Here is a 25877-nt window from a genome sequence, read left to right as displayed (position 1 = left end):
TCCTTCGTTTTGTGTGTGTTGATTTTAATTTTAGCTAAGCTGAAAGGCAAAGCTCTTGATTGACTGGTCAGTCTACGCTCCTGCTCTCACCTCTGCTCATGGGCTTTGGGTCATGACTGAAAGGACAAGATCTCAGATACAAGCAGCCGAAATGAGTTTCTTTCGCAGGGTGGCAGGGCGCACTCTTATGTAGAGCCGCCACTGCTCCTCCACATCCAGAGAAGTCAGCTGAGGTGGCTCGGGCATCTGTTTCAGAAGCCTCCTGGACGCCTACCTAGGGAGCTGTTACAGGCGTGTCGCACCAGGAGGAGGCCTCGGGGAAGTCCCAGGACACGCTGGAGAGACTATGTCCCCCAGGAGGAGCTGGAGGAAGTGTCTGGGGAAAGGGAAGTCTGGAGCTCTCTCTTGAGACTGCTGCCCCCACGACCCGACATCAGAAATGCAGGAAAGAATGAATGAATGAGTGAATGAGTAAATGATTGAGTGAGTGAATGAATAAATAAATGAGTGAAAGAATGAATAAGTGAATGAATGAATAAGTGAATGAATGGATGAGTGAGTGAATGAATAAATAAATGAGTGAAAGAATGAATGAATAAGTGAATGAATGAATAAGTGAATGAATAAGTGAATGAATGAAAGTATGAATGAATAAGTGATTGATTGAATGTAAGAATTAATGAGCAAGTGAATGAATGGATGAATGAGTAAATGAATGAATGAAAGTGAGTGTATGAATGAATATATAGTGAGTGAATGAATGAATAAGTGAATGAATGGGTGAGTGAGTGAATGAATGAATAAGTGAATGAAAGATTAAATAAGTGAATGAAAGAATGAATGAGCAAGTGAATGAATGAGTGTGTATGAATGAATATATAAGTGAATGAATGGATGAGTGTATGAATGAATGAATGAGTGTATGAATGAGTGAATGAATAAATGAATGAAAGAATGAATGAATAAGTAAATGAGTGAATGTATGAATGAATGAGTGTATGAATGAATGAGTGAGTGTATGAATGAATGAATGAGTGAGTGTATGAATAAATGAGTGAGTGAATGAGTGAGTGAATGAGTCAATGAATGAAAAAATGAATGAATAAGTAAATGAATGAATGAGTGAGTGAATGAATGAATGAGTGTATGAATGAATGAGTGAGTGTATGAATGAGTGAGTGAATGAGTGTATGAATGAATAAATGAATTAATGAGTGAATGAATGAATGAGTGAATGAATGAGTGAGTATGAATGAGTGAGTGAATGAGTGAATGAATGAAAAAATGAATGAATAAGTAAATGAATGAATGAGTGAGTGTATGAATGAATGAGTGTATGAATGAGTGAATGAATGTGTATGAATGAATGAATGAGTGTATGAATAAGTGAATGAATGAAAATCAGTCTGCTAACAGACAAGCAGAAACAGTTGTGGCCAAATTAAGACTCTAAATCAGCCCAGGGTGGATGAACCAGCACAAAAGGGCTAATTCTGACTCATTATTTCTGAAAACAAGACCATATATTAAAGCTTATCTTGAAAATGCTTCTTGATTTAACAATTTGTAGATATTTAGACTAGAAACAGGAGACAATCTGGAAGTAGGAAAATCATTTTGCAGTGTAGAAGATGTGGGTATACAGAAATAAAAATGGTTCAATCCCAAAAACAGACAAAAAAAAATAATTTATTAGAATAGAAAAGGTGTGTTTTTATCTTGCTGAAGCGTCCAGCAGAGTAAATGAAGGTGTTTAGAAAGCGTAGATGTGTTCCTGCAGACCGCTGACTGTGAGACACACACATCTTTAAGATAATAGCGCTCGATCACACACCAAAACAACATCATCTATTATATTTCAGAAAGAGAAGCACTGCCATCCACAGACAAAGTCCTTTCAGTTGGTTGTTTTAATAACTTTTGTAAGCAATAACATATTTGTTTTTATAGAAAATAAACATCTCTAAGAAATACTATACACAATTATAATAGTACATCACATCTTACATTTAAACAGCATCAAAGACTTTATATACACCAGTACTTAAGAGTTCAGGAATCAAATAATACGGTGATGAGTCGGTGGGCTCTATATGCTGCGCTCTTACCTGTAATACTGCGCTGGAGTGAAGCCTCTAATATGTTGGTCACGTACACGTTTCTGAATAAATGAGCTCTCGCTTTTAATCCTTCACGTCTCTTCAGCATCATTTCACAAAAACAAACAAGAGTCTGTCCACCGTGTGGATCTCTTCACGCCGCTGAGGCTCAGACTTCAAGCAAAAATCACCATTTGTGACTTGATATACTTGCGTGTCGTTCCAAAACCTTCACTTCTTCATTTGAGATATTTAGAAATATGTTTGAGCTGCACATTTCCATGTAAGGAACGTGAGGGAAGAGTAAAGGCGTCGTTCACGTCACATCTTTTGCGTGCAGTAAGTTTGATAGTAAGTTTTTATATAGTCATGAAATTTAATTTATAGATTTGTGTTCACAGACACAAATTTCCTATTTTTATTGTTCCTCCACATGATTTTTAACCTATATTTAACGTATTGTACTTCAATAGTAATTTTTTCATGTTACGCAACACGATTTTTATCGTATTGTATTTCAATAGTAATTTTTTCATGTTCTGCAACACATTTTTTTAGCGTATTGTATTTCAATCGTAATTTTTTCGTGTTCCGCAACGATTTTTATCGTATTGTATTTCAATAGTAATTTTTTTCATGTTCCTCAAAACATTTTTTTCTCGTATTGTATTTCAAAAGTAATTTTGGAATTCTCCGCAACACGATTTTTATCATATTTTATTTTAATAGGAATTTTTTTATGTTCCGCAACACGATTTTTATCGTATTGTATTTCAATAGTAATTTTTTCATGTTACGCAACACGATTTTTATCGTATTGTATTTTAAGTCATTTTTTGTCATGTTCCGCAGCACGATTTTTATCGTATTGTATTTCAATAGTAATTTTTTCATGTTCCGCAATACATTTTTTTATCATATTGTATTTCAATAGTAATTTTTAATTCTCCGCAACACGATTTTTATCGTATTGTATTTCAATAATAATTTTTTCATGTTCCGCAGCACGATTTTTATCGTATTGTATTTCAATAGTAATTTTTTAATTCTCCGCAGCACGATTTTTATCGTATTGTATTTCAATAGTAATTTTTTAATTCTCCGTAGCACGATTTTTATTGTATTTCAATAGTAATTTTTTCATGTTCCGCAATACATTTTTTTATCGTATTGTATTTCAATAGTAATTTTTAATTCTCCGCAACATGATTTTTATCGTATTGTATTTCAATAATAATTTTTTCATGTTCCGCAGCACGATTTTTATCATATTGTATTTCAATAGTAATTTTTTAATTCTCCGCAGCACGATTTTTATCGTATTGTATTTCAATAGTAATTTTTTAATTCTCCGCAGCACGATTTTTATCGTATTGTATTTCAATAGTAATTTTTTAATTCTCCGTAGCACGATTTTTATTGTATTTCAATAGTAATTTTTTCATGTTCCGCAATACATTTTTTTATCATATTGTATTTCAATAGTAATTTTTAATTCTCCGCAACACGATTTTTATCGTATTGTATTTCAATAATAATTTTTTCATGTTCCGCAGCACGATTTTTATCATATTGTATTTCAATAGTAATTTTTTAATTCTCCGCAGCACGATTTTTATCGTATTGTATTTCAATAGTAATTTTTTCATGTTCCGCAACACATTCTTTGTGGTGCATATTGTTAATCAAACATTGTTTACGGTAGGAATTATACAAGATGTCTTCACAGAATACCATATTTATGCAATATTCGAATGATTTTTGGAATTAAATTGATCATTTCTATAAAAGTAGCATGCAAATTAAAGGAAATTAACGGGAGTAAATCCTTTGTGAGCAAATAACATAATGACATTTGAATTATTTTGGGGTGTACTGTGCCTTTAAGACAGTTTGTTTGGTCCAGGGTCAGGTTTTCTGTATTCTCTACAGTGTTATGAAGCACACGCCGGAGTAAATCAAGCCAGAAATGGTGATTTCCACAGAACCCCCCCCCCCCCCCATCCCGAAATGCTTCCACACACAACATGAACGCAGGGCATTTCCCTCCTCCAGATGCGCGGTGGCTGATCTGCTTTATCTTCAGATGCACATGAAAATAAGCCTACATGTCGGCGTACAGCGGCATATTAAAATAATGCATTTATATCTTCTCTTTTAATGATATCAGAATATTTAGACCTGTAAAGCACACCATACAGTTTCCTTTATTTTATTGTTATCGTTATTTTTCTTCTTCTTTGTAACATGTAAGTGTCCATTGAAATACATCCAGTGAGTTGCATGACATCTTCAGTGTGTTTGATGGAGGAATGGCACATCGGATCAGAACAGAAGCATCTTTCCCTTTTTTTTTTTTTGAGCGTATGTTTGTGTGTGCGTATGTGTGTGTGTGTGTGTGTGTGTGTGTGTATTGCTACAGTGTGTGTTTGTGCTTCCACTGAAGCTCCAGTTGTTCGGGCAGCACACATGCAGAAACTGGTCCTCCTTCACTCCTCTGCTGAGCTCCAGCACTCTTCATGTCCTGCCCGTGTTTATATATTACATCTCCTGAAAAACACAGGCATTTGAATAATGTAGTACATTTAACAACAATAATGCATTTTATTTTCAGTATTTTACATTTTGAAGAGCATCTATTATGCAGAAATCACTTCTATAAGAGGTTTAACCCCAGTAGTGTGTCAGCAGTGTGTGAGTATCTCCAGACAGTGATGAATTGGGTTTAATATAATCAGACTTGATGCAGAAACACTTTGATTGACATTCTCTCTTTGTACATGTCATCAGAGGGGGAAAGCCCCGCCCACTAGTGCCCACCTCTCCATCTCATTAGCATAAACCGCAGCCCTGAGTGAGAAGCAGCCGTCTGTCCAGTAGCCATTAGAGTGTGACATCCAAACTGGTCTGAGTCAGGTTGCTGTATCTTTTCCAGCTTGACTTAACATTACAACTTTTTGACCTCATAAGTTTGCGTCAGACTGTCATATAGACTTACAGTCTGGCTTATTTAACTCAGACTACCAATCTGCCAATCATTGATGACCTTTCAACTTACTAGCCACACCCTAGCAACCACCTACAGCACCCTAGCAACTGTCCTGTAGACTTCCATTGTAAAAAATAACTGTCATTGACTTTACATTGGACATGCTAACAACATACTAATGATATACTAATCCATACTGGAAACATACTAATCCATACTGGAAACATATGACATACCAGTCCATACTAACACCATACCAATCCATACTAGAAAGATACTAATCAATACTGGAAACATTCTAATGACATACTAACACACCAATCATACCAGAAACATACTAACAATATTCTAACATACTACTCATAATAGATACATACTAACGACATTCTAACATACTACTCATACTAGCAACATACTGACCCAACTACTAACGACATACCAATCCACAGTAACAACTTACCAATCCATGCTGGAAACATACTAATCTATACTGGAAACATGCTACCAACATACTAACATACTAATCATACAAGAAACATACTAACAACTTACCAACCCATGCTAGAAACATACTAATCCATGCTGGAAACATACTAACAACTTACCAATCCATGCTAGAAACATACTAATCCATACTAGAAACATACTAACTACATACTCACATTCTAATCCACATTAGAAACATACTAAAAACTTACCAATCCATGCTAGAAACATACTAAACCATACTAGAAACATATTAACTACATACAAACATACTAATCCATAATAGAAACATACTAACAATTTACCAACCCATGCTAGAAACATACTAAACCATACTAAAAACATACTAACTACATACTCACATACTAATCCATACTAGAAACATACTAACAACTTACCAATCCATGCTAGAAACATACTAATCCATACTAGAAACATACTAACAACTTACCAATCCATGCTAGAAACATACTAAACCATACTAGAAACATATTAACTACATACTAACATAATAATCCATAATAGAAACATACTAACAATTTACCAATCCTAGCTAGAAACATACTAAACCATACTAGAAACATACTAACTACATACTAACATACTAATCCATAATAGAAACATACTAGCAACTTACCAATCCATACTAGAAACATACTAAGTACATACTAACATAATAATCCATAATAGAAACATACTAACAATTTACCAATCCATGCTACAAACATACTAAACCATACTAGAAACATACTAACTACATACACACATACTAATCCATACTAGAAACATACTAACAATTTACCAATCCATGCTAGAAACATGCTTGTATTTATCCATCTATGCCAACTTCTGAAAAGCTTCAAGTTTCTCTAGGAACTTTACTTTTCTAGTTAATAACTCATCTTTAATAACTGATGTCTCTTCTCCGTGATGACAGCACATAATATTAGACTAGATCTTCTTTAAGACACTAGTGTTCAGCTTAAAGTGACATGTAAAGGCTTCACTAGGGTAATTAGGGTAAGGTTAGGGTAATTAGGCAAGTCATTGTATAACAGTGGTTTGTTCTGGAGACAATCCAACACTAAACTTCTAGCCGAAATAAAACCAATAAGACTTTCTCCAGATGAACAATTGTTAGAGGAAATACAGTGAGAAACTCCTGAATCTGTTCAACATCATTTGAGAAATACTTAAATAAAATCACACGAGGGTGAATAATTCTGACTTCAGCTGTATGTTTTTGTTTAAGTATGATGAGTAACAGATTAAAACACTCACTCTCACTGAGTGTTCATAAGCGTGATATTTTAGTGTAAACAGCGGTTGTTTTTATTTTGTCCAGCAGAGGCCGCTGTGCGTCACTAAACTACTGTACTGCACACTAGAGGAAGAGCTGAGCCTATTAGCAGAGCACCATTAGCATCGATTATCCACACAAACAGACATCATTATCGCCTTTAAAGCAGTCAGAGTAACTAATAACATCCTTTAAATGTTTTTTTTTTTGTCTATATTACAAGGCCTGGGCCTGACACGCACTTCTAAACATTCTAGAAAGTACACTCATTCCCTCAAGTGTACACAAGTCTGTTTACAATAACAGTACATGAATAATGATGTATTAATATGTAAACTAAACATTTGTTTATTATGAATTAATAATGGGTTAAGGTATGCACTAATCATGAATTAACTTTGATTACAACATGAGACACATGAGTTTAGTGTGAATGACGGCTACCTTGATTACTTGTTAGTACATGATTGTTAATTAAGGGTATGAAGGTCGCTGGTTCAAGCCTCGGCTGGGTCAGTTGGTGTTTCTGTGTGGAGTTGGCATGTTCTCCCCGTGTTGGTGTGGGTTTCCTCCGGGTGCTTCGGTTTCAGTCCAAACACATGCGCTATAGGGGAACTGATGAACTAAATTTGCCCTAGTGTATGAGTGTGTGTGTGTGAATGAGAGTGTGTATGGGTGTTTTCCATTACTGGGTTGCAGCTACAAGGGCATTCGCTGTGTAAAAATGCTGTGATAGTTGGTGGTTCATTCCGCTGTGGCGTTCCCTAATAAATAAAGGGACTAAGCCAAAGGTAAATGAATGAATGACATTAAATAGTAAATAATTAATTATGAATGACTGATTTAATCAGTATATTAGCTGATAATCGATGAACAATATGATGTAAAGTGATTTTTGAAAAATGTTTATTTCATTATAACAGCATTATTATTAATATGATTGCTCTTATTGTTGTATCAGAAGGCAACATATTGCTGATAATTAAAATAAAAGATTATTTAAAGTTGCTGATGAATTAATTAGACAATATTAAATATTATTAAGGCCAACGGGGTGAGCAGAATAATAGTGTGTGTGTGTGTGTGTAATGTAGTCATAATCTACAGCTCTCTATGAAACACATCGCAGCAGTATTGTATGTATGCATGTGTATGTAGTGTGTATGTGTGTTGTGGTCATGATCTACAGCTCTCTCTGAAACACACACACACACACACCGCAGGAGTGTTTCCTACTTGCGCTGCTATTCTTGTGTTATGCATCTCTCCTCCTCCGCCTCTCTCCCTCTCTCTCTCCCTCCTCTGCTCTCTCTCTCTCTGATCTCTGAACTAATCCTCTGCTCTTCATCTCTGATCATCAGCGTCTCTCTCTCTCCATCATCCCTCTGCCGTTTCTCTGTTTGCTGCGTTGACATTCTTCAAACCTTCTGCTTCAATAAACACTGGAGGAGAAACCGCATCTGTTTACATCGGGTAAATGAAGGGATCGTTCACACAAAAATCCTGTCATCGTTTACTCGTTTCAGACCTTTATGAGTGTCTCTCCTCAAATGAACGCTGATGAAGATATTTCGAAGAATGTTGGAAATCTGTAACCATTGACTTCCATAGTGTTGTTCTATATTTTCCCCCATGGAAGTCACTGGCTGTTCTCTCCAGCGTTCTTCAGTGTGTCTTGATTGTTGTTCAACAGAAGAAAGAAACTCAAACAGCTTGAACACTAGTGTGAGTAAATGATGACAGTGTTCAGTTTAGGGTGAACTGTCCCTTTAAGAGGCATCTCCAGGGGTCACCAATCTTGTTCGTGGAGCTCCGGTGTCCCTGCAGGGTTTAGCTCAGACATGCCTCAGCACACCTGTCTGGGTGTTTCTAATATACCTAGTAAGAGCTTGATTAGCTTGTTCAGGTGTGTTTGATTAGGGTTGGAGCTAAAACCTGCAGGAACAAGTTTAGTGATCCCTGTCTTATAGGGTGGGGCTCTCATTGATTTAGGGCAAGGTTATCAGTCCTTTAGGGCGGGACTATTCATTTGGGGCAGGGCTATCAGTGTTAGGGACGGGGTTATCAGTCCTTTAGGGCGGGACTATTCATTTGGGGCAGGGCTATCAGTGTTAGGGACGGGATTATCAGTCCTTTAGGGCGGGGCTATTCATTTGGGGCAGGGCTATCAGTGTTAGGGACGGGGTTATCAGTCCTTTAGGGCGGGGCTATTCATTTGGGGCAGGGCTATCAGTGTTAGGGACGGGGTTATCAGTCCTTTAGGGCGGGGCTATTCATTTGGGGCAGGGCTATCAGTGTTAGGGATGGGGTTATCAGTCCTTTAGGGCGGGGCTGTCAGTGCCTAAGGGAGGGGTAATCAGTCCTTTGGGGGGGGTGTAAGTCCTTTGGGGCAGAGCTATCATTCATTCGGTGGGGGGGTAAGGGTTGGGGGGGCGTTGAGGGGGGGTTGGATATAAGTCTTTTAGGGTCTATCAGTCCTTTAGGGCAAGGGTATCAGTAATTCAGGGAGGAAGAGTTAGTTCTTTAGGGTGGAGCTATCAGTCCTTTAGAGCGGGGCTGTCAGTGCTTAGGGGCGGGGTTATCAGTCCTTTTGGGGAGCTATCAGTCCATTAGGGCGGAGCTATCAGTCCTTTAGGACGGGGTTATCAGTCTTTTAGGGCAGGGCTGTCAGGGCTTAGGGGCGGGGTTATTAGTCTTTTGAGGGAGGGGGGTGCTTTCAGTTCATTAGGGCGGAGCTATCAGTCCATTAGGGTGGAGTTATTGGTATTTTAGGGCAGAGCTATCAGTCATTTTCGGGGGGGAAGGGGGGGTGGTTGGGGGGGCTATCAGTCCTTTAGGTGAAAGCCATCAGTCCTTTAGGGCGGGGTTATTAGTATTTAAGGGCGGAGCCATCTGTACTTTAGGGCAAAGGTATCAGTAATTCAGGGAGGAGCTCTTAGTTCTTTAGGGCGGAGCTATCAGTCCACTAGGGCAAGATTATCATTCCTTTAGGGCGGGGGTCCATTAGTCTTTTAGGGCGGGGCTATTAGTATTTTAGGGTGATAGCTAGCTGTACTTTAGGCCAAAGGTACTAGTAATTCAGGGAGGAGCTATCAGCCCTTTAGGGTGGGGCTATCAGTCCTTTAGGTTGGGGCTATCAGCACTTTAGGGTGGGGCTATCAGTCCTTTAGGGTGGGGCTATCAGTCCTTTAGGGTGGAGCTATCAGTCCTTTAGGGTGGGGCTATCAGCCTTTTAGGGTGGAGCTATCAGTCCTTTAGGGTGGGGCTATCAGCCTTTTAGGGTGGAGCTATCAGTCCTTTAGGGTGGGGCTATCAGCCTTTTAGGGTGGGGCTATCAGTGTGAAAGTAATTTCTGTACTGCTTTAGGTTCATGTGATTTTGACACCACATTAACATTAACTCTTCTCATCTTCATCTGAAAACATTCTGCAGTAGAGAGTGTTGACGGTGATTTTGGTGGACAGTAAGCGCCGTTCAAATCTTCCTCCATTTTGATCTTCCAGCGATCCGATTAGATCCCAAAGGACAAAGTCAGGCCTTTTCCTCATTTCAGAAACCGCTTCAAGTATATGTAAATCAGCCATATGGGGAAAAAGGACGAACTTAACTTCTGTTTGATGCCGACTTTAAACCCTTTTCATTTGTTGCCTGGGCAGTATCTCCTTCAGGACATGGAAATCCAGTGTTTTCATGCAAGAGCTGTGTAGCAAAGCCCTGCGCCGCCCCTTCAGCATGACCTACGGTAAAGTCTAGAAGGGATACAGCTGCTGATACACACATATCTTTACATGATAAAGTTTAGGGTTTAAGGTTGGGGTCGACCTTAATAAACGTTATACTTAATAACCTTACTAACCTTAATAAACTCGTTAACTTCTGGCCACAGCCGTATCTCATCTAGCAACAACCCTGACCTACAGCTCTGCCTCTGCTGTTCTTAATCCATGGGAACTGAAAACACTGATGCATGAGCACAGAGGAGAAGAAGAAGAAGAAGGAGAGGAAGAGGAGGAGATTTCCTCTGAGAGCTGGACGGGGGTGTTTTCTCCACCGCTCGCTTTCATTAAAGCAGCAAATTGGCATCCCAGAGACCCACAGCCCTCAGATCCCCCTGCTGATGAGAGCCGGCTGCTGCTGAACTCTCCTCTGCTGGAAAATATGCAGCTCCTGTCCTGTCTCTAATCCAAACGTCTAAATGCAGAAGCATTTCTAGATGAGCAAAACATCTTATTAAGAGAGGGGCGTGGCTAAAAATACTGTGGCTGAAGCGTCAAACTAAAATGGAACATCTAGTAGGGGGCGGGGCTATGCCTGTGCATCATTCCCTCACAGCAAACTAACACTAAAAGGGGCGTGGCTAAGGATATAGTAGCTGAAGTGTCAAACTAAAATAAAAAATTGAGTAGTGGGGGTGGGGCTTTGTTTTGTGCATCATTCCCTCATAGCAATCTGATGGTAAGTGGGTGTGGCTAAGAACATTGTGGCTGAAGCGTCAAACTAAAATGGCATATTGAGTACAGAGGCGGGGCATTCTTCTGCGCATCATTTCCTCATAGCAAAATAACGGTGATGAGGGCGTGGTTATGAATATTGTGACTGAAGCATTGAACTAAAACGGAATATTGATTAGGGGGCGGGGCTACTTTTGTGCATCATTCTTTTTTATAGCAAACTAATTCTAAAAGGGGCGTGACTAAGAATATTGTGGCTGAATCGTCCAACTAAAACAGAATATTGAGTAGGGGGTGGAGCTTTATTTTGCGCATCCTTTATAGCAAACTAGCACTAAAAGGGGCGTGGCTAAGAATCTTGTGGTTAAAACGTCAAACTTTAATGGAAAATTGAGTAGGGGGCGGGGCTTTCTTCTGCACATCATTCCCTCAGCAAACTAACAGTAATAGGGGCGTGGCTAAGAATATTGTGGCTGAAGCGTCAAACTAAAACGGAACATTGAGTTGGGGGTGGGGCTTTATTTTGCGCATCCTTTATAGCAAACTAACGCTAAAAGGGGCGTGGTTAAGAATATTGCGGTTGAAGCGTCAAATTAAACAGCATATTGAGTAGGTGGGCAAGGCTTTATTTGCGCATCATTCCCTCCTAGCAAATTAACACTAAAAGGGGCGTGGCTAAGAATATTGTGGTTGAAGCAGCAAACTAAATTGAAATGTTGAGTAGGGGCGGGGCTACTTTTGTGCATCATTCCCTCTTAGCAAACTAATGATAAAAGGGGCGTGGCTAAGAATATTGTGGCTGAAGCATCAAACTAAAACTGGATATTGAGTAAGGGGTGGGACTTTCTTTCAGCACATTATTCCGTCGTAGCAAACTAACAGTAAGAGGGGCGTGGCTAAGAATATTGTGGTTGAAGTCTTAAAATAAAATTGAATATTGATTAGGGGGCGGGGTTATTTCTTGTGCATCATTCCCTCATAACAAATTAACACTATGAGGGGCGTGGAAAAGAATAATGTAGCTGAAGCTTCAAACTAAAAAGAATTATTGAGCAGGGGCGGGGCTTTCTTCTGGACATCATTCCCTCAGCAAACTAACAGTAAGAGGGGCGTGTCTAAGAATATTGTGGCTGAAGCGTCAAACTAAAACGGGATATTGAGTAGGGGGCAGGGCTACTTTGTGCATCATTGCTTTATAGCAAACTAATTCTAAAAGGGGCGTGGCTAAGAATAATGTGGTTGAAGCATCAAACTAAAACGGAATATTGTGTAGGGGGCGTGGCTTTCTTTTTGCGCATCATTCCTTCAGCAAACTAATGGTAAGATGGCATGGCTAAGAAGATTTTGTCAAAAGTGTCAAGCCAAAACAGAATATTGAGTAGTGGGCGGGGCTACTTTTTTGCATCATTTCATCGTAGCAAACTAATGATAAAAGGGGCGTGGCTAATATTATTGTGGCTGGTGTCAAACTAAATCTAAATAATAAATAGGGGGGTGGGGCTTTCTTTTTGCACACCATTCCCTTGCAGCAAACTAATTTTAAGACGGACGTGGCTAAAAATATTGTGTTTTAGGCGCCCCCTACTGGATTAGTATTTTATTGATTAATATTTTAATATAGATTCGTTTCTTACAATCAGCATTTAGTGAGATTGTGTTGCCAGTGTTACCGATTAAAACCTAAAGTAGCGATGAGGACTTAAAATGTATGGAAAGAGTCCTAAAAATGTCTTAAAAGGTATTGAATTCCTGTATATATGCATTTAACATGCCTTTTTTAGCAAAACATGAAAGACCTTGAGTGAAAAGTCTGGCTGTTCCCCAATGAGCAATAATCATCAGGCAGAACTTCAATCCGGTAAGTGTCTTATTATTTTGCTTTCACTCCTCGCTATACAGGAATATTACAAGGACACTGAAGTTCACGGTGTAATGGGAATGTGTTTTAGACCAGAGATCTGCCTGCAAACCCAGTTCACACACTAACCTTGTGTTTCGGACACCGAATAGAGAAGGTTTCTTCTTCAAACGTGCAGCCTGAAAAGAGATTCAATGAAGAAAGGAGAGAGAATTAATGGTAGAGCGATATATGACAGTTCAATATATTGTGGAAATGAACATGCACAAAATTTGACATCACAAAATACAGTGAATACACTGCAGAAAACACGGCTCTTACTTAGAGTTTGTGTCTTGTTTTAGTCCAAATATCTACAAATTCTAAGTAAGAAGAGCATTTTATGCAGTGTAATTACTTATTATTTAAACTTCTAGAGTTATTTTAAAGAAAATACATATTGTATCACAGTGTTAACAGTGTCAAATGCTTGGAGACTGGATTATCCACATTTTCAGGTTCATGTTCATCTATATAAGCATGGCTAATGCATAGTTCACACTACAGTATTTTAAGCTCGACTTGAGCCCGATTTGCAAGTTAACGAGCTCGTTGACATATCAGGCTGTGATTGGTGTAAAATCAGTGTCGCCGTCAAGCAGCCAATAGTATTCAGCTTATTCTGCTGGCTCCGCCCTCAACATTTCATTGGCTGTGGTTTGTGTGACAGTCGTGTAGTGTCCGACGCCCTCTTGTGGATCATTTACGTAGTGTGAAACACCACAGCGATTTAATGACACAAAATCAACGGCAGATAGATCCACCAATGTTCAGCATCATGTAGTGTGAACTAGGCGTAACCTGCTTGGCTCTTACAGCTTACAGTCTTTTGGATTGATCGTAGACGTACACAAACATGTAGCACAACTCTTACCCGACTCTTTGGCGCAGATATAATGGTAGCTTTGAGTACAGCTCTTCCAGCCGCAGCAGACCGAGGCTCCTTCACCTTGGCATCCGGAGCATTTCTGTGACCAGACAGAGAGCCTGAGAAACAATGACTCTTTTTCTATATAATAACTATATATTTTGCAGTGTAATTAGTAGTCTATTGAGTTAAAAGGGTCAGTTGTCAACAGTGTGAGCTGTACATTTAAATAAAGTGTGGCCAAGTGTTCATTATAAATCAAAGACTTACTGCATGTGCAGCTTTCTGAACAGCCTCGGTCAGTCCAAAGAGTTTATCCGCCACCAGGACTATGCCAGTGGTCCAGACAGCACACGCTTCATGAGCCCAGTGCTCTTTTTCCTCGGCCTCCATCTGTAATCTCTGCAGACTTGTTTCAATGCCCTCCACACCAGCAGGGGGAGACGCTCCACTAAGTCTGCTCTGCAAAATCAGCAGCCTTTTAAACCTCATTCGCGAACTGGGCCTGGTTCTCGACAGTTCCCGAATTGCCCTTTTGCTCCTCCTGGAGTGCCCTTCGTTTGCCTTTTCCTGATGGATGCCCTCCTCACACACACTCTGTGTGTTTTTCACAATGCTACTACTCTCCGTCTCGTTGGCACAGTTGCTGTTTTGCCTGAATTCACTCCTGTGTGTTAATGACAGCGTTTTTCGTGGTATGCAGTCCTCAGGATAATAGGGGCCACACAAGTCCCCGAGCTCTCTGTAATTAGCTGGCTTTCCACATAAACAGCACGTTAGACATCTGTCAGATAGGCTTTTGTTAACTAAGGGGCCCTGGAGCATTACTGAAGAGTTGGACCCTGTCTTTGCAGCTTGATTTTTGATATTAGGTACACTCTTTGTCCTAGCCTGAGCGAGCATCTGCTCTTCTTCGGGCCTGTTGACGATAGTGCATGAAGATGCGACGTCCATAGAGCTGTCGATGTGTACGTATGGTCTGAAGGAGGATTTTCCGTCACTTAGATCTGGGCGCAAGTCTGATAATGTCCCTTGTACTGTTGGAGACAGTTCATTTGTCTTGATCTTGGGTCTCTTCACTACAACTTTAAGGGCATCCACACACTTTTTTTTGGGCCCAGTCTTTTTTTTCTTCTCGATTGCGTTTTCGTCTTCTTTTTGACTCTTCGAGAGTTCCTCTTGTTTCTTTTTAAGTGATGGCCGCCTGCCGCGTTTGGGTTTCATTAGTGGTACGCATACTTCATTTGGTGGCTCCTTGCACTCTGTCTGTTCAAAAGTTTCTGGCGGAGGTGGAGATGTAGGCAAGACTTCGGTCTGTGTAGACTCTGGTTGCTCCACTATGGGGATGTTTTCTTGAGGTTCAGTGCCTTTTCTTCTCTTCTTTCGCTGCTTCAGATGCATCTCGTGGTTGTTTTTAATGGCTCTCTGTTTAGCTAGTCTCGGTGTGTTGATAATCAGACTTCCACCATCCAGGCTTACATCTGGAGCATCGCTGCTCTCCACAGTGGCCCACTTTCTCCTTTTCTTCCTTGGAGTTTGAATTTCTGTGTTTTCGGGTTCTTGTGTACTGATTGTGCTTTCGCCCTCCTTCTGAGGCATCTCAGGGGCGTTCGTTGTCTCCTTTTGATCTGGTACCTGCGGCACTGGTTTTAACGTGGATTCTTCTAGTGCAATGTCTGCTTGGTTACTTACAGGTTGCTTTTTGGACCCTGGGGATGTTATTTTCTGAACCATTGCCTCATATTTAAGTCCCCTGCCTTTCCGAGGAGGCAAATATTTGGTTTTAGTTGGACACTGAGGAGGTACAGATGGCACGTCAGTGATGTCATCAGTGGGAAGGGTATCAGTAGTTAAAGTAGTGCTTAGTGATTCCACAAGCAAACGTTGTCCTCTCTTTCTCTTTCCCTTTGGAATGTGGACTATGTCTAATGGAGAATCCTGTGCCTTCACTTCATCTTGCCTTCCTTTCTTCCTCTTTTTGGTTTCTGAGGTTGGTAAACTGCATTTTCTCTTGGTGGAAACCACCTTTTCATCTGGCTGTTGAAGTGAATCTGTGGAGACATCCTTCTGCTTGGGCAATTCGAGATTTGAAGGTTCAGTCTTACACGACTGATCCACAGTAACATCCTGCATGACCATTGCTGAAGGTGTCTTAGTAGATTTATCATCGTTTTGTTCTTTTTCTTCAGTCAGTTTCTCTTTTGTTTGCTTCCGTGATCTTAGCACCATAGACTTCTGCTCTCTCCCTAATGATTTTAAGCAGCTGCTGTCTAGAGTACACTCCAAAGTGGGAGCCACGGTTTCACCTTTAGTGGTATCCACAACACCAACAATTGTGTTCAAAGCTAATTCTGTGGTCACATCTTGCAAATTAAGTTCTTGAGTACAGTGTGTGTCCTTGGTATGTTCTGTAGTTGTTTGAACATTTTCATCTTGTTTCATCTTCATCTGTTTGTTCTTACTGATTCCTTTCGGTCGACCGGGGCCTTTAGCTACTGATGCCACAATTGGCTTTGACTCTGCTGTGTTTTGATTTGACTTTGGAGCAAGTATCTCTCCTGGTACTGACCCAGGCTTTGAGGCGGGTTTAGAAGCAGTTTTTGGACCAGATTTAGTGGCAGATTTTGGGCCAGATTTAGGACAAGGCTTTGGACTTTCTTTGGACCCTGTGGATTTTAAACCTGGCTTGGGGCCAGGTTTTACACTAGGCATGACCTCGGATTTAGGAACTGATTTTGAACCAGGTTTTGTAATTGATTTTGGACTATGCTTTGGTGCAGGTTTTGGATTTGATTTTGGACCTGGCTTGACAGCTATTTTTGAGCTTGGTTTTGGAGCAGGTTTTGCACCTGGTTTCCTTCTGTCTTGAGGGGAGACCTTTGGGCTACTTTGTGAACCGTAGGAGCGAGTGCACATCCGTGATGGTAAACTCTCTGTAACAAGTTTTGGTGTTTGACTACTAACATTCTGATGGGCAGTTTCCATCTGATCGACAATATCGGTGGTTTTGCTTGAAGGTATATTGGGAGTTTGAGTGTCTCCATCTATACTTAGCTGCCTTCTTATTCCTGCAGTTGAGCTCATTGGTCTCCTCCTGCCTCGTACATGTTTCTTACCGAACATTCTTGTATGTGAAGATGGCGTAAAAGCCTCTGGTTTGGCTGAGGGAGTCACCGCACTGGGACAGCTTATTCCTGGCTCCATATCCTCGTCCGCTTTCTTGGGAGAGGGTGGAGTGTCAGCCCAAGATGGTGCAGAGTGCAGTATCGACTTGCCTGGCAACTGAGGAGAGTCAGGCTCCAGCACCTTTGCATCACTACAATCGATGTGATGATCCCTTGCCTGAGCCAAAGGTGTTGTTTTCTCATTGAGAGCTGAGAAGTCACTGTTGGCAGTGTGAGTCTGAGGTGCAATGTCACATATGACTGACCTCCTTTCGCTGTCTCTGTGTGGTGTGTCCTGGGCAATGCTTTCTGCAGTTTCTGTGTTTACTTGTTGCGTGTTTTCCGTCTCCTCATATGTGCCAGAGACGTCTGCAAAAGACTCTTGTGATTCTGTTTTATTATTGATGACCTCCTCTGAGCTTGTCAGAATTGAATCCTTTTCATCTCCTACCTCAGTGGACGTATGAGAGAGGACAGAAGTCTGCTCCTCAAGGGTGTCCGCAGGTCCCTCAAGGGTGCATGTTGGGGTCTCTACTGAATTCTCACTGCTTGAGTGTTCTTCTTTCTCTGGCAAACACAGTTCAGTGGCTGAATTGCTGGGAGAGTCTTCCGTTGGCATTTCAACACTGGTTTGTGGCTCTGATTTAAAATGCTCTGTCTTTATCTCTGTGTCTTCGTCACATTTGTGATTGAGTTCAGCAAAGCAGTCTATCTCCGTCGTGTTTTCTTTCTCCGAATCATATTTGTTTTGTAGCCCTTGGTAGATATTCTCTTCCGTTTCATAGGAGTAACCTTCCTCCAGCACGGTTTTATTTATTTTCTGAAAAAGAGCAGGACCTTTCTCATCCTCCAGCCACTTCTCTTGTTTTTCAGTGACCTCTCCTTTGCAATCATGCTCAGCAGACGGCTTGCTTTGTTCGGTTTTGTCCTCATCAGCCATCCTCTCGGTCCATGCTGACTCCTCAAAGTTCTCCTTTTGAGTGCTCTCTGAACGTTTTATGTCTGGTGGTGAATCACTCTCTTGTTTCATAGGACTTGGAGCTGTTACGCCGATGGGAGACCTCTCATCTCTAATGCAGCAGAGAGAGCTATTGGGCTCCTCTTCAGACAGTGCCCTTTGTACTCTGGGGTCACAGTTAAGATTATCCTCCGAGGCTACACTCTGGAGACTTCGAACTGAGTCTCCTGACCTAACGGAGACATCGTCAGCCGAGTTTAAGGAGCATGTGGACACTGTGTCAAGGCTGAGACGGGAGTGTGTCTGGGTATGTCCTTGACCCTTTTCCTGACCAAAATAATAATAGTTCCTTTCCATCTGGTCCTCGGTGCTGCTGGAGTATCCTCCCTCCTGCAGTTCTGCTGTCATGGACCTGGGAATGCTGTAAGCATCAGATGGAGAAGGACCATGTTGATTTTCAGGACAAGACTCATCCATACCTTTCAGTTGACCTCTGTAATCTTCTCCCTTTTTAGGATGGTTTCGTTTACCGGTCTTTTTGCTCGCCATGAGAGCTTCAGACAGCAGCAGCTGCTGGACATTGTTGGAGATGTTTTCAACCTGAGAAGTTAGGGCATTGAGGCTCCACAAACTAGGGTTGGTCAGGAGCTTCTCTGAGAATCGTTCTTTCATTGATCCAGAGAAGCTCTGGGTCTGGTTCACACTGGACGATGAGTGGGTGTGAGGGGGCATCAGCATATTTTGTTCATTCTGCAAACCTGTGGATGATGAAGCCCCAGGGTTGATGGGAGGCTGGCCATACTGGAAGGAATCAGCATTCGCCATCAAGGGTGATGGTGTGGAGTTGTACGAGGGAGATCTTCCCACAGACCTCGCCGGTGAATGACTGGAACTAGGACTGCAGGTCTGATAGTATTGTTCCGGCGACCTTACTGAAATATCAGTTATGCAGTAGTTTTGCTGGGTCTGATTGTAGTGCTGGAATTTCTGAAGGTTCTCCTGTGTACCAGACATGCCCTGCAGGGAGCCCTGCTCAAACCCAGACCTCGAGGGAGTTTGCTGGTAACCGTAATTATTCTGAGGTCTGTATCCACTCTGTTTTAGACTGCTGTGATTGCTCAGCTGCCTTCCATACTGGGCGTTAGGTGGTATCCCATAGCCTTTGTAGCCATGTGACACTGTATTACATTTGTCCATATAGGCCGATGAAGGTGAAGAAGAGGTTTGCGAGTGCTGAGGGAAATGCATGTGGCCTTGTGGGTACATTAAAGGAGATGGCGCCGGGTTGGGTGGGATTCCCTGCTGATGGGGACTGGTGTAGACTGGGGCGGAGGACTGGGCGGGGAGATGGCACTGACTTTGAGAGATAGCTAGCATGTTCTGCTCTAGGTACTGCGATGACCCAGACTCCAGACGACCCACCATGTCCTGCTCGAACTGGGTCATCTGAGCCGACTCATCCCATTTCTGCTGCAGGTGACCTTCGCTCATGTACTGGGCCGTGTATCCGGTGCCCATGTGGTTACTGTAGCCCGCCTGCAGATGCTGGTTTGGAGTTTTGCCTCCTCTGTATGGTTTCTTAGTCTGTGTGGCGCTGGTGTAGACAGGATAGTTCTGCTGTCCGTAACAGTCTTTAGATCCCGCTGTTGACATCCCGGCAGAAGCTAAAGCGTGTGGCTCGTAGCCCTGTCTGGACTGGCTGTAATGATGCCTGTAGCTCTCGAGGCGCGGTAATTCTTGGGGTTCCTGCTGGTAGCAGTGCTGGTTGCTATGGAAACCACTCCGCTCTCTGAAGGACTGCATGACTCCAGATAGGGGCTCTATGGGAAGAGGAGGAGAAAAAAACAAAGAGAGAGAGAGAGAGAGAGAGAGAGAGAGAGAGAGAGGCTGTGCTTAGTGGCTTTTCATTTTGCTTATCGGTGATCATTCAGTTCATTTGAAACAGTGCTACACTGTAGAAAATATCAGTTCATGAACAAGTGTTTTCAGCATTATAGGATGTCGATCGTGCTCTGCCGACTTTTGATGTTGAAAATTCAGCTCTACAGTTCAACTTTTATTGACATTTTAGTAGTTTGGAATTGAGGAAGGAAGAATTAAAGAAAGATTAAGATCCATTAATGCAATTTAAAAGCAGAAATAAACGACAACGAGTCGCAAAATACTGAAATATGCTAATTTAGGGATATTTTACAGTGTATCCTACAGTCAGAATGTACACATAGTCATTCCTGAAGGCATATCAAATTGATCACCATGACAATACACTTTTGCAAACGCCAAGCAACACCTTAGCAACCACCTAGTGAGAAACATGCCGATCCATACTAGAAACATGCTGTTATCTCTCTGTGCCAACTTTTTCAAACTTAAAACTACTTCAAACGTTCAGACGAGGCTTTCTCAAGACAATTTTCTATTTGTATTTCTTATTATACTCTTATATTATCTTACTTTTATTTATTTTATTTTAATTTGTCTTATTTGATTTCGTTCTTCCAAAGTTTTATAGTACCGTGTAGTCCTTTGTTCATTCGTTCATTCATTCATTCGTTCGTTCATTCATTCATTCATTCATCCATTCATTCATTCAATGAACCGCCAACTTATCCAGCATATGTTTTACGCAGCGGATGCCCTTATAGGTGCAACCCATCACTGGGAAGCACCCATACACACTCAATCACACACACACACACACACACTACGGCCAATTTTAGCTTATCCAATTACCCGAAATGGATTGAGTAATCTGACTATGAGGCAAGCAAGATGATCTACTTTTTCCATTAGACATAAGATTATTCCGCTTCCCCCATTGGCAGATTATTCAGCTCTTTTGAATAAATCTCACTTAAACTCGACTCATTATTTCTGAAGACAACACAACATGCTTTGCTCGTCTAGTAAATGCTTCCTGATGTTACAATCTTCAGATATCTGGACTAGAAACCAGAGGACACCTCCAGGTAAGAAGAGCATTTGTGCAGTGTGTGTTATTCCTCCACTCCAGTGCGGCGGGCCTGTCGAGGGATGGCCGCCCAGTCCCATCACACACACACATTATTCATCTCATAGCGCTCCGTCTGAAGACATCAGGCCCAAGAGCAACGCGGTTCCCAGCCTCCCGGGAGATTCTCCACCCTCTGCTGCTTCAGTTCTGCTTGTTTGCTGCTCTGCTTGTTTACACAGTGACCCAAATAGGACTAACTCCGCATCGACGCTTCCAGCCTTTAAAAATGCATACAGTATGTGGCGGACAGGACAAACTGTGCAAGTGACACGATTGATCTTGTCCTCCTAGTCTTATAACACCGCAGTGTGTGGTGCATTAATAAGTTTACGTTTTCTATCTCAGATGTTGGGTCGCTTTCATCCGCTCTGGGGTGATTTAGAGGCTTAATTTGGCCACAGCTTTCTCTGTTTTTCAGCAAATGGAGTGATTTTTGGTGACATGTTTTGGTAAAATACTTTGAAAGTTTGACTGTTTTGCACCACCTTGCGTCTGAATGTGCAGGTTAGTGTATACTCCATCAGCTGTTTTAGTTTCTGTTGTGTTTTTGTCTGTTTGTCTCCATCTAGTGTCTGAATAATGTGCAGGTTAGTGTATACTCCATCAGCTGTTTTGGTTTCTGTTGTGTTTTTGACTGTTTGTCTCCATCTAGTGTCTGAATAATACGCAGGTTAGTGTATACTCCATCAGCTGTTTTAGTTTCTGTTGTGTTTTTGACGGTTTGTCTCCATCTAGTGTCTGAATAATGCGCAGGTTAGTGTATACTCCATCAGCTGTTTTAGTTTCTGTTGTGTTTTTGTCTGTTTGTCTCCATCTAGTGTCTGAATAATGCGCAGGTTAGTGTATACTCCATCAGCTGTTTTAGTTTCTGTTGTGTTTTTGACTGTTTGTCTCCATCTAGTGTCTGAATAATGCGCAGGTTAGTGTATACTCTATCAGCTGTTTTAGTCTCTGTTGTGTTTTTGACTGTTTGTCTCCATCTAGTGTCTGAATAATGCACAGGTTAGTGTATACTCCATCAGCTGTTTTAGTCTCTGTTGTGTTTTTGACTGTTTGTCTCCATCTAGTGTCTGAATAATGCGCAGGTTAGTGTATACTCCATCAGCTGTTTTAGTCTCTGTTGTGTTTTTGACTGTTTGTCTCCATCTAGTGTCTGAATAATGCGCAGGTTAGTGTATACTCCATCAGCTGTTGTAGTTTTTGTTGTGTTTTTGACTGTTTGTCTCCATCTAGTGTCTGAATAATGCGCAGGTTAGTGTATACTCCATCAGCTGTTTTAGTCTCTGTTGTGTTTTTGACTGTTTGTCTCCATCTAGTGTCTGAATAATGCGCAGGTTAGTGTATACTCCATCAGCTGTTGTAGTTTCTGTTGTGTTTTTGACTGTTTGGCACCATCTTGTGTCTGAATAATGCACATTTGCACAGGCATATCTAAAGGGTTAATGCTGCCAGCTGATGACCAACAGAAAAATTTACATATTTTACCTCTTAATCCCAACAGGGAAAACCAGCAACACTCAAGAATGCATGATTATATGCTGTCATGGCTTTGCAATCAATAAATGTGATTAAAAAGGATGTCAATGGGACAAAAATATCTCCAGCATAACCTAAGGGGAGTCAATTCGAACAGTCCACAACCCAGCAAGCACTTGTTTTATTTAAAAAGATGTCTAATAGACATCTAAACATAGTTGTCTTGCCTAAAACAAGGCAAAATTTGGGCTGCCAGTAAAAATCTAATAGACGTCTAAGAATTAGCCAAAACTAGACTAGTCATCAAATAAACAAATGAATGACGACACATATAAAGTCTGTCTAATCTGTCTATTTGATGACTAGTCTAGTTTTAAGATATTCTTAGACGTCTTTTAGATTTTCACTGACAGCCCAAGTTTAGCCTTGATTTAGCCAAGCTGTCTACGCTTAGATGTCTATTAAACACTAAATTGTTGACTGGAAAGGGTTAAATTAGTTCCTTTGTCATGTAATCATTGATAAGGAATCATCGGCAACATTCTGCAGGACAGATCCACAGTGTGCGGCTGATTAAAGACTTGCGTGAGGGTTTGTTGCTGACACAGATCTGTTGAGAGTACAGCGTCTAAAAGGTACTGTAAGTTTTCTAGGTCTGCTGAGAGGGCAGAATTTGTCTCCTGGGCACCAAATAATGACAAAGAGACCCTTAGTATATAGAACTTCCCATCATTGTACCAGCATGGACTGGCCCAAATCCACAATCAGTCTAAAACTATAGCTAACGCTGGATGATATGACAAAAATCCCATATCCTGATAACAAAATGCAGTCGAATTCAGAGTTATTCGCCCTCCTGTTAAATCTGAATTCATGATTTATGAGATGTTCAACACATTCATTCATTTTCTTGTCAGCTTAGTCCCTTTATTAATCCGGGGTCACCACAGCGGAATGAACCACCAACTTATCCAGCACATTTTTACACAGCAGATGCCTCTTCCATTCGCAACCCATCTCTGGGAAATTAATTTTATACAATAAACTATATATTATTCATCAAATTCCCCTCTCACCTTTGCATTCATGCAGTGTTTGTGTGGATGTTTTATACCTTTTTTTTATTATTTTTTAAATTTACTATGCAAACATGCAACTACACTATAATTTGTCTAATGAATTTTTTTTTCATTAGAAAAATCACAATTCTAATCTAAATGTAATATAAAAGGTTTCTGGTTATTGGTTTATATTTAGGGAATAAAGCCCTGCCACCTGAGGTAGGAGAAAAAAAAGATTTACTGTTAAAAAGAAATGGCAATTTCCACATGTATCCAGCAGGGGTCCCCACAGACACCTATTCATTTTCAGCATTTATTTCTTGATGCTTCAGAATACTTTTCCTTACAAATTAAGTCAAATTGGCGCAGGTTTTATTTAGTCCATTCATTCATTTTTCTTTAGCTTAGTTCCTTATTTATCAGGGACCACCACAGCGGAATGAACTGCTAACTATTCTAGCACGTTTTACAGAGCGGATGCACTTCCAGCTGCATCCCAGTACTGGTAAACACCTATTCACACACACACACTCATACAGTACGGCTAATTTAGCTTAAATTCCCCTATAGCTCATGTGTTTGGACTGTGAGGGAAGCGGGAGCACCTGAGGAAACCCACGCCAACACGGGGAGAACATGCAAACTCCACATAGAAACACCAACTGACCCAGCCGGGACTCGAACTTGTGACCTTCTTGCTGTGAGGTGATCGTGCTACCCACTGCGCCACCGTGATGCCCATTGACAAGTATGATGATCTAATGTTGCTTATAGGACGGCTGTAGTTTCATCTGGAGCACATCAAGCTGTATATTAATACACATTAATATAGGTGAGGGAATGCTCTCAAGCCCATCTGAGAAATAATAAACCAAATAATCCAGCTCTCTGGCATTTCCAGAGTCCTTCATAAAACAGCTCAGTTATGATATTGAGGACCACAGGAAAGACAATCTGCACATGAGGAGCTTTTTTTTAAAAACCAGAGCAAACATCGAGTCAGGAAAGAAGACGCCAAGGAAGAAGAGAAGAAGGAGGGAGTGAAGGTCAGGCCGAGGGGTCGATTCAATTTCAGCACAGGACATGAACTGAATTTAAAGACCGAATTTAATCTGCTTCCTGTAAGACCTGCACACAGAAATGCAAGAGTTCGGGTTTTCTTCAGTAAAAATAAAATTCACAAGCTCAATGCAAACATCATCTGTGCTACAAAAATAGCATATTGGTGTTTTGTCTCCATCTAGTGTCTGAATAATGCACAGGTTAGTGTATACTCCATCAGCTGTTTTAGTTTCTGTTGTGTTTTTGACTGTTTGTCTCCATCTAGTGTCTGAATAATGCGCAGGTTAGTGTATACTCCATCAGCTGTTTTAGTTTCTGTTGTGTTTTTGACTGTTTGTCTCCACCTAGTGTCTGAATAATGCGCAGGTTAGTGTATACTCCATCAGCTGTTTTAGTTTCTGTTGTGTTTTTGACTGTTTGTCTCCACCTAGTGTCTGAATAATGCGCAGGTTAGTGTATACTCCATCAGCTGTTTTAGTTTCTGTTGTGTTTTTGACTGTTTGTCTCCATCTAGTGTCTGAATAATGCGCAGGTTAGTGTATACTCCATCAGCTGTTTTAGTTTCTGTTGTGTTTTTGACTGTTTGTCTCCATCTAGTGTCTGAATAATACGCAAGTTAGTGTATACTCCATCAGCTGTTTTAGTTTCTGTTGTGTTTTTGACTGTTTGTCTCCATCTAGTGTCTGAATAATGCACAGGTTAGTGCAGGGATGCTCAGCCCAGTTCCTGGAGATCTTCCTTCTTGCAGATTTCAGTTGCAACCCATATCAAACACACCTGCCTGTAATTAGTTAAAGTAATAAATTACACTTATTTTATGTATTAGTTATTTATTTATAATAATTTAGCCAATTAGATGTGGAGGTACTATCTTTAGCCCCGCCTCTCCAGAAGCTACAGTTCTGCTATTGCACGGTACCCAAAGCTGAAAAGGAACACTAGTGGGCGGAGTCGAGACAAGAGAGGAAAATGACAACAGCCAGTCAGAGTCAGAATATCTGCCTACTAGGTTTACACTCATTCACAGTGTTTTAAAGACTAAACGTTTGCACC

The 25877-nt window shown here is 40.9% G+C and overlaps 1 protein-coding gene across 8 annotated transcripts in view; it reads right to left on the bottom strand.

Moving 5' to 3' along the window:
- Window positions 1–1892: 1892 nt before the first annotated feature.
- The window catches only part of rai1 (retinoic acid induced 1), a 105931-nt gene continuing 81946 nt past the window's right edge, over window positions 1893–25877 (bottom strand). For all 8 annotated transcript variants that reach the window (XM_087245338.1, XM_087245340.1, XM_087245341.1 and 5 more), the window contains 4 exons: window positions 14361–20032; window positions 14097–14190; window positions 13313–13362; window positions 1893–4649 (listed from right to left, as the gene is read on the bottom strand). In XM_087245338.1, coding sequence (XP_087101464.1) covers window positions 4641–4649; window positions 13313–13362; window positions 14097–14190; window positions 14361–20015 — 5808 coding nt within the window. In that variant the 5' untranslated portion in view covers window positions 20016–20032 and the 3' untranslated portion in view covers window positions 1893–4640. The remainder of the gene's footprint in view (window positions 4650–13312; window positions 13363–14096; window positions 14191–14360; window positions 20033–25877) is intronic.

The sequence above is a fragment of the Danio rerio genome, chromosome 3 (genome assembly GCF_052040795.2).
Source record: "Danio rerio strain M-AB ecotype USA chromosome 3, GRCz13ab, whole genome shotgun sequence".
In the NCBI taxonomy this organism is placed as follows: Eukaryota; Metazoa; Chordata; class Actinopteri; order Cypriniformes; family Danionidae; genus Danio; species Danio rerio.
Note: the sequence above shows the minus strand (reverse complement) of the source record. Positions and strands in the feature narration are given on the sequence as shown.